This window comes from Ranitomeya imitator, chromosome 4 (assembly GCF_032444005.1).
Source record: "Ranitomeya imitator isolate aRanImi1 chromosome 4, aRanImi1.pri, whole genome shotgun sequence".
NCBI classification, from domain to species: Eukaryota; Metazoa; Chordata; class Amphibia; order Anura; family Dendrobatidae; genus Ranitomeya; species Ranitomeya imitator.
In genome coordinates, this window is record NC_091285.1 from 645,517,309 (window position 1) to 645,532,977 (window position 15,669).

General features: G+C 45.5%; 1 protein-coding gene across 1 annotated transcript in view; it reads right to left on the bottom strand.

Moving 5' to 3' along the window:
- PPP3CC (protein phosphatase 3 catalytic subunit gamma) overlaps positions 1-15,669 on the bottom strand; it is a 76,582-nt gene that overhangs the window by 22,941 nt on the left and 37,972 nt on the right. Inside the window, exons 2-7 of the mRNA XM_069766980.1 lie at positions 14,945-15,142; positions 12,065-12,189; positions 6,434-6,545; positions 2,874-3,019; positions 2,566-2,705; positions 2,218-2,295 (exon numbers count right to left, since the gene is read on the bottom strand). Of these exons, the coding sequence (XP_069623081.1) occupies positions 2,218-2,295; positions 2,566-2,705; positions 2,874-3,019; positions 6,434-6,545; positions 12,065-12,189; positions 14,945-15,142 (799 nt within the window). The remainder of the gene's footprint in view (positions 1-2,217; positions 2,296-2,565; positions 2,706-2,873; positions 3,020-6,433; positions 6,546-12,064; positions 12,190-14,944; positions 15,143-15,669) is intronic.

A 15,669-nucleotide genomic window follows, 5' to 3' on the forward strand; every position in this document is an offset into this window, starting at 1 on the left:
TAGTTACATACAACAGCGCCACTCTTACCCGTGTGGTTAGTTACATATAACAGCGCCACTCTTACCCATGTGTTTAGTTACATATAACAGCGTCACTCTTACCCATGTGTTTAGGTACATATAACAGCGCCACTCTTACCCATGTGTTTAGTTACATATAACAGCGTTACTCTTACCCATGTGTTTAGTTACATATAACAGCGCCACTCTTCCCCATGTGTTTTGTACTGTAGCTTTAAATTAGGTAAATATGTGCAAGGCCATGGACAAATGTGGCGCTGTTTGTCTGTCTAATCTCAGACAACCCCTTTAAACTCTCCCAACATCCCCCAAAAATTACACATTTTTCTTGCTCTTGTAGCAAATAATGCAAATATCCTGTTAACAATTGGCTTTGTAGATGGCAGGTGACAATTGCTTCCAGTGTGAGCACTTATCATAACTCAGTGAAGCCCTCCCCCATACACATTAGACAGCTGTTGGCCAAACAATGGTTCGACTTATTGTTTGGCTGATAGCCATCTTCCCTGGCTCCTCCATATGAGAGCGCCGCTGCCAGACATCTCTAGGGGCAGGTTATCGCTACAGAACAGAAGAATCTGAAGTCTGAATTCAAACATGTTGGATGCTTAAATCCCCTGAGAAAAATCAGTCGACAGCATCCACCAACATCGACAGGTTTGGCTGACACTCCATTGTGCATGGGACTGCCAGCCAACTGATCATTGGGGAAAATGTTGATTAGCCATGTCCGATTTCAGACTGCTGATCACTTTGCCCTCTCAGATAGGCCACCTTGTGAGGTTGGAGAGGAGTGGGTCAAAATCTGAGCTACCAGTAGTCCGGAGATGAGAAATGTGAAAATGCGGTTTGTCGACACTTTTCAAAGTGACACACTATCAAAGAAACCACACCCAAAGCAGGTTTCGCTTCAAGCTTCATCAGAGGGTGCATTTTCATTGATAGTGTATCACTTTGAAACGCGTCGACAAAACGCGTTTCCACATTTCCAGTCTACTGCCAGAGCAGATTTTAACCCACTCATCTCCTGCCTCACAAGTTTCTCCACATCATGGATCTGCAGCAGCCTGTCATGATGCTGTTGCCGAGTGTCCCGGGACCGGAGGCTCCGTCCCTGTCCATAACGTTAGGGTCGCCCTAGCTCACCCTGTTCCGAGCATTACTTCTGAAGATGAAGACGCCAGGGCCACGTACCTTGCCTTAGCTCCTGAATCTGCCCTCAGTCTGTACCCTTCCCCCACTCAGGGAAAAGGGGAGTAGTAGTATACCAACCAGACTAACAAGGTAATACGAACAGGGATAACGGAAAAAATATCAAACATACAAATATACTCACACAAACAACAGAGGACAGCAATGGGGAGTGGAGGATGGGGTTAAACCAAAGTCGGAGAAGAAAGGGAATTATCACACACTCAAAACCTGGCAACAGTCACAGATAAACCAACCAAATGCCTTCTCCAATAACCACCAACTACCTCCAGCCATGCAGCATAGGCTAACTCTGACAATGAGTGCAAGCCAGGACCCAGATTATACAAGAGATGAGAGTGGCTAACAGTGAATAGCTGGGAGCCTTAATGCAGGAAAGCTTCCAGGAGGTCTCAACTGAGAAGATTAACCCCTGCACTGATAAAAGAAACTTACACCGTTTAACATGAAGGTGAAGTGTTTCTAATGAGTGCAGAAGTAGGAGAAATCAGACGCTGCGGTCTTATGGCTCCTCTCTTTCGTGGTAAATCCATGTCCATGACACAAAATTTTTCTAAGCTTGTACAGGAGTTGTGAATTCACAGCCCCAAGGTGAGCGAGCATAACTGCCTTTTGCCTCTTTGTTCCTTTCTCGAGTAAGACCCTATTGCGCTTATTTTCTTTCCAGTTTCTCTTGCTAGAGATAGGCCACCGGCAGAGAGGTCTGGCAGCAGCTTTCTCATAGAGGACACTAGAATGCTAGGCTGAATGAGCACCCCCATGTATGGGAAGGGTGTTGGCCAAACGATTGGCTGAAGCATCGTTTAGCCACAAGCTATTTAACGCTTATGGCCGGCTTTAGACCGTCGACCAAAACTGTTGATATCAGCAGATTTGGCAGACGTTAGTCTTATGTGTACTGGGGCCTTAATGCCTCACAGACAATCAGTATCAATGATCATATAGATGAACATCTTGCTTTAAATAGAGAAGGTGCAGTATTACCCCGCATCCTGTGCTTCATGGGCTCGAATCACTGACAGGAGGTTGTTGCTCTGCAGAAATTCACAGACCGCAGGATAGCTGTAATACAGAAAGCACTAAAAAGTGTAAGTTCACACGTGGCGGATATGCTGCAAATTTTGCATTCAGATTTGTAGGTGGAAAATATGTTTGAAGCAAAAACAAAAATGTGCACAAATCAGACAAGCAGGGAGAGCTATTATATGTAGCATAGCAATTTAATGGGGTGAAATTGGAGGCAAATCTGCACACGAGCGGAAATCTGTGTGGACATGCGGCAGATAAATAAGCCCTCCGCACGTTGTACACACAAGCGATGGCTGCCGTTACCTGTAGAAGTAGGAGCAGCCGCGCACCGTGTTGTGGGTGAAGTGTTCCAACGTCTTCTCAGTGCCGTAGTCCTCGGCTGGGTCGGACCACAGCAGATCGCACATAGGGCCGAAGGCGGGGGGCTCCTTGAATCGGTCTAACTGATGAGGCAGAGAGAACAAGGAGAAGATGAATGAAGGTCCCAGAAGGGACTCACTGAAGGTACGAAGACGTGAAAAGTAGAGGAGACATGAGAGAGCAAAACCAAAGAAAAGAAAGTTCACTAGAAAGTTTCCGAAACTGTTCACAATGCATTGAGGAGGAATCACCTTTCTGATGTCATCCAGACAAGAGATTTCTGGGGAAAGTCCCCCGTGCACGCACAGGAACTGCTGGTTCAGCAGAGCTGCCAGGGGGAGGCAGTCGAAGGCATCCATGCAAGAGTCATACACTCGCTCCGAATACTTGATTTTACCTGCAGAGAGAGGAGCGTTATTGGGAGACAAATTCACACCCTAAACAATCATGACAAACAGACCACTACTTCCACAGGATGCAGTCAGGAGCCCCCCAATCTCTGTATATTCGGGGGCTCAGAAGAAGGAATACCTTATGCTCACAACACGTGAATGGGGTATTATAAGCACTAAACCTGAGTCATCCAAAACACCTACAAAATCTCACTAAACGTCCATTTTGGGGTAGATAAACGTACTAGACCCCATACATGTATTGGAGGGGGGCTGTGTCACCCTCCAGTCCTGACGTTGGCCAGGGTCATGATGTGTGCTGTGGAGAAACTGGGAGAAGTAGGAATATAGATTTCTATTTGTTATTTTTATTTTCCGGAGTCCAATTAATTTATGAAGCTGATCTTGGGTCTGACTGAATTTTAGGGGTATGTTCGGAGGTCCAAATTAATTTTGGGGGTAAGGTCTGGGGTCTGACTGAATTTTAGGGGTAAGGTCTGAGGTCTAAATTAATTTTAGGGTTATGGTCTGAGGTCGAAATTAAATTTAGGGGTATCGTCTGAGATCTAAATTAATTTTAGGGTTCTGGTACGCGGTCGGAGTTAATTTTTGGGCTGTGGTCTGAAATAATTCTAGGGGTCTGATCTGAATTCATTTTAGGGGTCTGATCAATTTTAAGAGTCTAGTTTGGGTCTGATTAATGTTCGGGTTCTTCTACAGTGTTTGATTAATTGTAGGAGTCTGATAAATCTAAGTAACCTGTTCTGGGGTCTTATTAAGTGGTATGAATTATTTTAAAGGTCTAATGGTCTGATTAATGTTAGGGGTCTGGCCTGGAATTTGAATTAGTTTTAGGGGGTCTGGTCTTAGAGTTTTTAGTTTATGGATCTAGTCTTGTCATAGGAATTAATTTTAGCAGCTAGTATGGGGGTCTGAATTGATTTTGAGGGGACTGGTATTAATGAGTTTAGGTGTCTGGAGGTCTTAAGTAATTATTTAGGAATCTTGATGTAGATAATTCTATAAAGTTTGTGAAACATTAACAAGACGACATCTCTAGTGCTGGTGTTCACCATGACAGCAGACCCAGGTAAGAGGACTTTTACCAAAACTAGCTATGGACCCCTACTCTAATTTATAGCAGTTTTATTTCAGGGGTTTATGCACAATAATCGATGAAAATCAAGATGTGGACAATCTTCAAGCTGTTCCTTGGCAATGACGGTGACCTCAAGGGGACAAGCACGGACAATGAATGCAGCAGGCAGGACATATGGGCACACGGATTTGTGCGTGGCACTGAAAGCAGCTGGACGTGAACTACACAGATGGGCACAGAGTGACAGATTGCAATGATGGCGGCACAGGAGCAGCTGCATGGAGGGGGATTAGGTGCCCCGCATGCATGCAGGTAATGGAGTTTATGGGCACTCGTAAGAGGTAGGACACAGAGCAGGTTTTATAAATGGCGCCTAATTCAGTCCGCAGAGAGAGATACTTAAGGGATATACATATCTAAATAGCTGGACACATGATGCAGTGAAGCAGATGGGCAAAGCCACAGCCCCGAGAGCAGCGTGTGACACAGCAGAATCCATAGAGGATTGGGCAGGGGGCATGAGTCAGGATCAGAAGAACGCAAGATGCCAGGAACAGTGAGCACACCACAGTGCTAGAAGGGCGAGTCAAAATAGCAATGTGAAGTAATATACCATATGGTGATTTTCTTTATATACAGTACAGACCAAAGTTTGGACACCTTCTCATTTAAAGATTTTTCTGTATTTTCATGACTATGAAAATTGTACATTCACACTGAAGGCATCAAAACTATGAATTAACACATGTGGAACTATATACTTAACAAAAAAGTGTGAAACAACTGAAAATATGTTTTATATTCTAGGTTCTTCTAAAGTAGCCACCTTTTGCTTTGATGACTGCTTTGCACACTCTTGACATTCTCTTGATGAGCCTCAAGAGGTAGTCATCGGAAATGGTCTTCCAACAATCTTGAAGGAGTTCCCAGAGATGCTTAAGCACTTGTCGATCCTTTTGCCTTCACTCTGCGGTCCAGCTCACCCCAAACCATCTCGATTGGGTTCAGGTCTGGTGACTGTGGAGGCCAGATCATCTGGTGTAGCACCCGATCACTCTCCTTCTTGGTCAAATAGCCCTTACACAGCCTGAAGGTGTGTTTGGGGTCATTGTCCTGTTGAAAAATAAATGATGGTCCAACTAAACGCAAACCGGATGGAATAGCATGCCGCTGCAAGATGCTGTGGTAGCCATGCTGGTTCAGTATGCCTTCAATTTTGAATAATTCCCCAACGGTGTCACCAGCAAAGCACCCCCACACCATCACACCTCCTTCTCCATGCTTCACGGTGGGAACCAGGCATGCAGAGTCCATCCGTTCACCTTTTCTGTGTCGCACAAAGACCAAAGCACAGATTTCCTCTGGTCTAATGTCCATTCCTTGTGTTCTTTAGCCCAAACAAGTCTCTTCTGCTTGTTGCCTGTCCTTAGCAGTGGTTTCCTAGCAGCTATTTTACCATGAAGGCCTGCTGCACAAAGTCTCCTCTTAACAGTTGTTGTAGAGATGTGTCTGCTGCTAGAACTCTGGGTGGCATTGACCTGGTCTCTAATCTGAGCGGCTGTTAACCTGCGATTTCTGAGGCTGGTGACTCGGATAAACTTATCCTCAGAAGCAGAGGTGACTCTTGGTCTTCCTTTCCTGGGGCGGTCCTCATCTGAGCCAGTTTCTTTGTAGCGCTTGATGGTTTTTGCCACTGAACTTAGGCACACTTTCAAAGTTTTCCCAATTTTTCGGACAGACTGACCTTCATTTCTTAAAGTAATGATGGCCACTCGTTTTTCTTTACTTAGCTGCTTTTTTTCTTGCCATAATACAAATTCTAACAGTCTATTCAGTAGGACTATCAGCTGTGTATCCACCAGACCTCTGCACAACACAACTGATGGTCCCAACCTCATTTATAAGGCAAGAAATCCCACTTATTAAACCTGACAGGGCACACCTGTGAAGTAAAAACCATTCCCGGTGACTACCTCTTGAAGCCCATCAAGAGAATGCCAAGAGTGTGCAAAGCAGTCATCAAAGCAAAAGGTGGCTACTTTGAAGAACCTAGAATATAAGACATATTTTCAGTTGTTTCACACTTTTTTTGTTAATCATATAATTCCACATATGTTAATTCATATTTTTGATGCCTTCAGTGTGAATGTACAATTTTCATAGTCATGAAAATACAGAAAAATCTTTAAATGAGAAGGTGTGTCCAAACTTTTGGTCTGTACTGTACATTTTCCATACATCGGGCAGCAGAAGATGAAATCATCCGTCCTCTGGCAGAATGGACGCAGCACACAGGGATGACGGAGGCAGTCACACTCACATTCTTGCTTGAAGGTGAAATACTCCGTCAGGTGTCGGCACTCGTGGTTCCCTCGCAACAAGAACAGGGTTTTGGGGTGGATAATTTTCAAGCTCCAGAGGTAGAGAACGCACTAGAAGAAAAAGGACGTGGGTTACAATGGGGGTGTAGAAGGTGAAAGGTGAGAAGAGAGTAGAAAAGTGCACAAAGTATTAGGAAATGGCCTACTACTACTGCCATATACTAGTTATTATTGGGGTGTTCTCACTATGACATTATGATGGCTGGAGATTTGGCTTCTGGACCTGATCTAATAGTTTTTCTCTAAACCCAGTACACTTGCCCTCTACATGTGAATGGCGTGCCTGCGATTCCCTATAAAGCTGGGTGTCTGGAAGGGAACAAGTACAAGAGGCCGCTGTACTGCACCGGCTCTCCGCACCGCTCAGGAACCAGGTGCCCATCGGCCCTGTGCAGAGCCTCACACCAGCAAATATATACATCTATACTATACACTGCCTGTATCTCACAGAGTCCTCGCAGCCCTGCGGCGGATAAGGGGATGAGGTTACACCGCCGGACGGTAAGAGGAAGCGGATATCATTGTGTGAGAGGGAAGAAAACATGATGTACCTCACCATCAGAGAAAGATACGGTAAGTAAAGCTACGTGGTGTCAACTGTACAACGTGTGTGGACTGGAAGGGACAGCGTCATAAACCAAATGGTACTGCACTCAGAGTCAGCGGCGCTCTTCAAAGCCCAGCGTGTTATACCTACCCCTACCCCTGTACAGCATCCATGCCCCTCGGGGAGGGGAAATCAGGAACTTTTCTTCATGTTATCACCTCTTACACCAAGTACAGTTTATTACTATCAACTTTCCTACAGTACAGCCTCCAAAGACCACAAAGGTGAGGTATACAGGAGCTTTTCTCTATGCTATCACCCCTCACACCTATCCTAGTCACTTACTGAAATTTCCTATACAGTCCCTACCCCTATACAGTCCCTAGTGACCCCTAGAAGAGATACAGAAACTTCTCTTACCAATTACAGAAACTTTCCTTTATCCTCCACACTGAGGGGTATTCAGGAGCTTTTCTTCATGTCATCACCCATCTTATCAATTCCAGCCTATTACTGTAGTATTCTATACTGTCTTCAGTGACCCCAGACACAAGAACTTTTCTACTTGTTATTACCCAAATTGAAGAGTATGTGTGCCCTGTGGTTGCCACATTTTGGGTAAAGGGTGGTATTTTGTACTAAACGATGAAGATAAGCATACCTAGTCACCATCTAGATAGGAAATGTATTCACTGCATGACAATTCTAGCATCTGGATCATGGGGATTTTTGGTCTGTTTAGTTCTGATTATTAGGAAATAATAGGCACATGTAGATATAGACATAAGCAGTGTGTATGAACTCGGTGCATTCTGAACTCTTATTTTTTATGAGATGTTGTACATTTGCTTGGGCCACATTTCTGGTGACAAAGGCCATTTTGGGAATTCAAGAATACTGAGAAACTAGAAAAAATGATGACAGAGTTAATGTCCTTGGGACACATATTAAGGTACTGAATATACAGCAATCAGCCAGAAAACTAAAACCATTGACAGGTGACAGGATTACATTATGCAAAGTAATTCTTAATGTCGATGTGTAAACAAGAATGGGTGAGTGTAAGGATCTGCTCAACTTTCATAAGTGCCAAATGATGATGTCGCATCTCAAAAGAAGCCCGACTGTAGGGTGACTTGTGGGGTATTTTCTGTATACGTTGAGTTTTGTGGGGGTGTTCCTAGTATACGGTAAGTTTTGTGGGGTGTTCCCGGTATATAGTGGATTTTGTGGGGTGTTCCGTATACGGCTAGTCTTGTGGGGTGTTCCCGGTATACATGGCGATTCTTGTGGGGTGTTCCCGGTATACATGGCGAGTCTTGTGGGGTGTTCCCGGCATACATGGCGAGTCTTGTGGGGTGTTCCCGGTATACATGGCGAGTCTTGTGGGGTGTTCCCGGTATACATGGCGAGTCTTGTGGGGTGTTCCCGGTATACATGGCGATTCTTGTGGGGTGTTCCCGGCATACATGGCGAGTCTTGTGGGGTGTTCCCGGTATACATGGCGAGTCTTGTGGGGTGTTCCCGGTATACATGGTGAGTCTTGTGGGGTGTTCCCGGTATACATGGTGAGTCTTGTGGGGTGTTCCCGGTATATGGTGGGTCTCGTGGGATGTAGCCAATATATGGTGAGTCTTGTGGGTGTTCCCAGTATATGGCGAGTCTTGTGGGGTGTTCCCATATACGGTGAGTCTTGTGAGGTGTTCCGGATATACGTCAAGTCTTGTGGGTGTTCCGGATATACGTCAAGTCTTGTGGGTGTTCCCGTATATGGAGAGTCTTATGGGGTGTTCCGGGTATACGTCGAGTCTTGTGGGTGTTCCCGTATACGGAGAGTCTTATGGGGTGTTCCGGGTATACGTCGAGTCTTGTGGGGTGTTCCGGGTATATGGCGAGTCTTGTGGGTGTTCCCGGTATACGGTGAGTCTTGTGGGTGTTCCCGGTATACGGTGAGTCTTGTGGGTGTTCCCAGTATACGGTGAGTCTTGTGGGTGTTCCCAGTATACGGTGAGTCTTGTGGGTGTTCCCAGTATACGGTGAGTCTTGTGGGTGTTCCCAGTATACGGTGAGTCTTGTGGGTGTTCCCAGTATACGGTGAGTCTTGTGGGTGTTCCCAGTACACTGTGAGTCTTGTGAGTGTCCCCAGTATACGGTGAGTCTTGTGGGTGTTCCCGGTATACGGTGAGTCTTGTGGGTGTTCCCAGTATATAGTGAGTCTTGTGAGTGTCCCCAGTATACTGTGAGTCTTGTGAGTGTCCCCAGTATACGGTGAGTCTTGTGGGTGTTCCCGGTATACAGTGAGTCTTGTGGGTGTTCCCAGTATACGGTGAGTTTTGTGGGTGTTCCCGGTATACGGTGAGTCTTGTGGGTGTTCCCAGTATACTGTGAGTCTTGTGAGTGTCCCCAGTATACGGTGAGTCTTGTGGGTGTTCCCGGTATACAGTGAGTCTTGTGGGTGTTCCCAGTATACGGTGAGTCTTGTGGGTGTTCCCGGTATACGGTGAGTCTTGTGGGTGTTCTCGGTATACGGTGAGTCTTGTGGGTGTTCCCAGTATATAGTGAGTCTTGTGGGTGTTCCCAGTATACAGTGAGTCTTGTGGGTGTTCCCAGTATACGGTGAGTCTTGTGGGTGTTCCCGGTATACGGTGAGTCTTGTGGGTGTTCTCGGTATACGGTGAGTCTTGTGGGTGTTCCCAGTATATAGTGAGTCTTGTGAGTGTCCCCAGTATACTGTGAGTCTTGTGAGTGTCCCCAGTATACGGTGAGTCTTGTGGGTGTTCCCAGTATACAGTGAGTCTTGTGGGTGTTCCCAGTATACGGTGAGTTTTGTGGGTGTTCCCGGTATACGGTGAGTCTTGTGGGTGTTCCCAGTATACTGTGAGTCTTGTGAGTGTCCCCAGTATACGGTGAGTCTTGTGGGTGTTCCCGGTATACAGTGAGTCTTGTGGGTGTTCCCAGTATACGGTGAGTCTTGTGGGTGTTCCCGGTATACGGTGAGTCTTGTGGGTGTTCCCGGTATACGGTGAGTCTTGTGGGTGTTCTCGGTATACGGTGAGTCTTGTGGGTGTTCCCAGTATATAGTGAGTCTTGTGAGTGTCCCCAGTATACGGTGAGTCTTGTGGGTGTTCCCGGTATACAGTGAGTCTTGTGGGTGTTCCCAGTATACGGTGAGTCTTGTGGGTGTTCCCGGTATACGGTGAGTCTTGTGGGTGTTCTCGGTATACGGTGAGTCTTGTGGGTGTTCCCAGTATATAGTGAGTCTTGTGAGTGTCCCCAGTATACGGTGAGTCTTGTGGGTGTTCCCGGTATACAGTGAGTCTTGTGGGTGTTCCCAGTATACGGTGAGTCTTGTGGGTGTTCCCGGTATACGGTGAGTCTTGTGGGTGTTCCCAGTATACGGTGAGTCTTGTGGGTGTTCTCGGTATACGGTGAGTCTTGTGGGTGTTCCCAGTATATAGTGAGTCTTGTGAGTGTCCCCAGTATACTGTGAGTCTTGTGAGTGTCCCCAGTATACGGTGAGTCTTGTGGGTGTTCCCAGTATACAGTGAGTCTTGTGGGTGTTCCCAGTATACGGTGAGTTTTGTGGGTGTTCCCGGTATACGGTGAGTCTTGTGGGTGTTCTCGGTATACAGTGAGTCTTGTGGGTGTTCCCAGTATACGGTGAGTTTTGTGGGTGTTCCCGGTATACGGTGAGTCTTGTGGGTGTTCCCAGTATACTGTGAGTCTTGTGAGTGTCCCCAGTATACGGTGAGTCTTGTGGGTGTTCCCGGTATACGGTGAGTCTTGTGGGTGTTCCCAGTATATAGTGAGTCTTGTGAGTGTCCCCAGTATACTGTGAGTCTTGTGAGTGTCCCCAGTATACAGTGAGTCTTGTGGGTGTTCCCAGTATACAGTGAGTCTTGTGGGTGTTCCCAGTATACGGTGAGTTTTGTGGGTGTTCCCGGTATACGGTGAGTCTTGTGGGTGTTCTCGGTATACGGTGAGTCTTGTGGGTGTTCCCAGTATATAGTGAGTCTTGTGGGTGTTCCCAGTATATGGTGAGTCTTGTGGGTGTTCCCAGTACATCTTGAGTCTTGTAGGGCTTTCCTGCTATACGGTGAGTCTTGTGGGGTGTTCCTAGTATATGGTGGGTCTCGTGGGATGTAGCCAGTATATGGCGAGTCTTGTGGGTGTTCCTGTTATATGGTGAGTCTTGTGGGTGTTCCCAGTATATGGCGAGTCTTGTGGGTGTTCCTGGTACATCGTGAGTCTTGTGGGGCTTTCCCGCTATACGGTGAGTCTTGTGGTGTGTACCCTGTATATGATAGGTCTTCTGGGGTGTTCCAAGTGTAGTGGTAATATATACCAAAAGTGGTCCAGCAAGGACAAACAGTGACAGGGTCATGCGAGTCCAGGACTCCTACAATGCAGCATCAGAGCTGGACCACAGAGCAATAGAAGGAGGTGGCTGGGTCTGATGAATCACGCTTTACATCTCGTGGATGGCTGGGTGCGTGTGCATCATTTACCTGGGGAAGAGATGCAATGCGCAGGACTTATAAGATCTGCTGATAACGTCTTTATTCCAGATACCACACGGCACTGCAGAGATCTGGTGCGGTGAGAGGTCAAGTGGTTTTGGATATTATGGCTGAATGGTGTATAGACATATATGTAACGACTAGAAGATGCTGCCGAACGTTCATATGCAAACTTTGCAACAGGAACGCCTCAAAAGTAAGTGAAAGGCTATAAGGTTTGCATAACAGCTCAGTGATGCTGCCGTCACGGATTGTTACTGTGCCCGCTCAGGATCGCTTCTCCTTTGCTGATAAGAGCCAGTCCATACAGCCGGTCCCTGGATGGGTTACACGTACACCCTCTGTGCTTTTCGCACCAAACAAATAAGTATTCAAATACCCATTTGCATTGTGTAACATGCGCCAAGTCTGGGCTGTTCAGGACAGACGATCACTAACTATCATATCCTCCACTCTGATAGACCAGACCTGGACATGTACTGCATCCTCTATAAGGGACCGACCTCTATACTGAAGTATCCCCGATCCACGTAGTCCCCTAAGAAGAGGTAGCGTGTAGTGTGAGGGGACCCTCCAACCTCAAACAGCTTCATCAGGTCGAAGAACTGGCCGTGGATGTCTCCGCACACTGCAAAACAAGAGGAAAGAGAGAAAAGTAAACTCCCAGGGCAAAGCGGCAAGCTGAGAACTGCTAGAAATCAGCAGACTGGAAGGAGGACAGCGAAGAAATACACGACAACCATTCTGAAGAAAATGGGTTGTGTTGCCCGTAGCAACTCGTGAGCTCCTGGCGTCCCTCCAGCTCCGTTCTCCTTTTGATCGGCTCCTCTGTATGTCCCCACTGTGCTTTGCAATGCATATTAGCAGATTTCTGCACTGCGGCTACAGGGATTTGTGCGAACAATTGTGAGATTATTAACATAAAACTAGAATATATTTTCTCTCATCAGATCATTGGGGTTTTAAATTGATGAGGGATGCCCTCTAAATGCAAAAATGATCGTGCCCCTCTCCCCTGACAGTCCTCTGCTTTATAAGCTGCTCTGTGGCTGGGGGTCACCTGTCCTGGAAGGCGTTTACACCCCACCAGGTACATGTGGCACCAGTGCGGGGACACCGCCTGCTCACAGCATTCTTCTGCTTCTTACATTTATATTATGAGCAGCACTTGCTGAGTAAAGCAGCAGCTGCTCCGGGGGAGGGGGTCCGCAGACCGCCATAAGGCCCAATACTTGTATGCAGGAAGGAAGAGCAGCGTGCTAGCTGCGGCGTGCTACAGACAGCGGTCACCGGCCGCAGCGCCGAAACCAGGGACTGACAGCTGGGCACACGGCCGCCGCGGATACTGCCACATACACCGCGGATTCAGGAATATTTCCAGTATTCAACTCTGCAAAATGGATGGTTCTGCATAATAGATGGGACATGAATGTGTGGGCGACGTGCGAGCAACACCAGACCTACTGCCTAGGGGAGAACACACTGCAAATAGGGCCCAAGGGGCCGACGCAAAGCATCACCGACCTACGTGACACCGCTCATTATCTGCAGATACACCAGTCAGTACTTATTTAAAGACATAATACATAGATGGAAGATAGATAATATAGATAATAGATAGATAGAAGATAGATAGATAATAGATAGATAGAAGATAGATAGCTGACAGATAGATGACAGATAGATGACAGATAGATGACAGATAGATAATAGATAGATAATAGATAGATGACAGATAGATGACAGATCGATAGATGACAGATAGATAATAGATAGATGACAGATAGATAATAGATAGATGATAGATAGATGACAGATAGATGACAGATAGATAGATGACAGATAGATAATAGATAGATGACAGATAGATGACAGATAGATGACAGATAGATAGATGACAGATAGATAATAGATAGATGACAGATAGATGACAGATAGATGACAGATAGATAATAGACAGATAATACATAGATGGAAGATAGATAATAGATATAGATAATAGATAGATAGAAGATAGATAGATAATAGATAGATGACAGATAGATAGATGACAGATAGATGACAGATAGATGACAGATAGATGACAGATAGATGACAGATAGATGACAGATAGATAGATGACAGATAGATAATAGATAGATGACAGATAGATGACAGATAGATGACAGATAGATAGATGACAGATAGATGACAGATAGATGACAGATAGATAGATAGATAATAGACAGATAATACATTGATGGAAGATAGATAATAGATATAGATAATAGATAGATAGAAGATAGATAGATAATAGATAGATAGAAGATAGATAGCTAACAGATAGATGACAGATAGATGACAGATAGATAATAGATAGATAACAGATAGATGACAGATAGATGACAGATAGATAGATAGATAATAGACAGATAATACATAGATGGAAGATAGATAATAGATATAGATGACAGATAGATGACAGATAGATGACAGATAGATGACAGATAGATAGATGACAGATAGATGACAGATAGATGACAGATAGATGACAGATAGATGACAGATAGATAGATAGATAATAGATAGATGACAGATAGATGACAGATAGATAGATAGATAATAGATAGATGTGAACTGATATACAAAACCATTGGTGAGTGACCACACCAGTATTCTGCGGCTGCTGGACAGGAACCCTATGAAATGGCCTTCTACCTGCTACATCTTGTGCTCTTCTTTTTATTAACCAACTTTGCGTCACCACACAGCGATGAAGCCGTGCTAGGCCAGCTAATCAAAAGCGGAGCCAGGGATGCCGGCAGGTAGGAGGTGATTTTGTAGGGTTCCTGCCAGCGACCAGAGTACTGATATGGACGCTGGGAAATGGTCTTCAAAACTTGTTTGTTCCTTTTTATTATATATATACACACGACTTATCACTCATGAGAACAAAAGGATCGGCCACGAAATCACCCATGCCCGATCCTTCTCTTCCTCACTTTACACATTATTCTTCATCTATTCTAAATCCTATTGAAGAAAATGCTTCTTCCCTTTCCTAAAAGCCATTCTCTTTTATCGCCCTGACTCCTGCACTGATCATCTGTCTTCAGTTCCGTCTTCAGTCTATGGAGAAGGGAAGAAGCAGAGGGAGAGTGGAACAGAAGACACCAGAAGAGACTGCTGAGGCTTCTAGCCATGTATTGGCCACACACCGTGCCGTTCCTCATGTGCACAGCTTATCTGGAGAGCCACCTGTTATGAGAGCTTGGAGCTCCTTTTCAGATGGACGCATCAGTGAGATCTTGATAAATAGCACAAGATCTGAATTGGGAAAACCCTTTTCTGGCGATCGGACCGATCTTGGTATTCTGCTTTTTATTTATCGATGGCTGACTTGCCTGTGATGGGAGCTTCCACCTCCAGCATAGTTTTTTCATGCCGCAGAATAGCTGCTCCTTCTCGGATGATACGTAGCGCCACTTCTTCCTCCAGCCTCCCCTCCTTGGCCAAGTGGTTCTTTAAAGTCTCCAGCTGAGGACGGCCATCCACAAATACCTCATTCATAGCCAGCCGTCGTGTTGGAGGAAACGGAACGGCTACAAGACAAAAAGTGCACGAATGAGGCAAGATGGCTATAGATCTGTAGGGACTGGTCATAAAGATTAACACTCACTAGCAAGTACCATGTATCGTCAAGTCTGGAGTAATTAGTATGTTTTTATGTGTAGACTGTCAGGGATCTGTCATCAGCTTTCACAATATAAGCCAATACGTTATATTTAGCTTAGACCTGATGAGACTAGTGCACTTACTTTGAAAATCCATTTCCAAATTGCTGTATAATCATGATATTAAAATGAACACTTTATAAGTTCACCCAAATAGTGAGGTAAGATACCAGTGCATTACGTCTCTGCCCACCTGGCGTGACAGCTGCAGCTTGTACTGAGCAGAGAGCTTAGCAGCAGCAGGTAGAAGGGACACTGAGGAATCTGCACAATGTAGATTCAGACTGGAGAAACAAAGGATTATATATGGAAACAAGTAAAGAAACGTGTGACACAAACCAGAATATATGTTAAAAATTAGATCCCTCAAAATACCCCCTTTCTAACTTGATGAT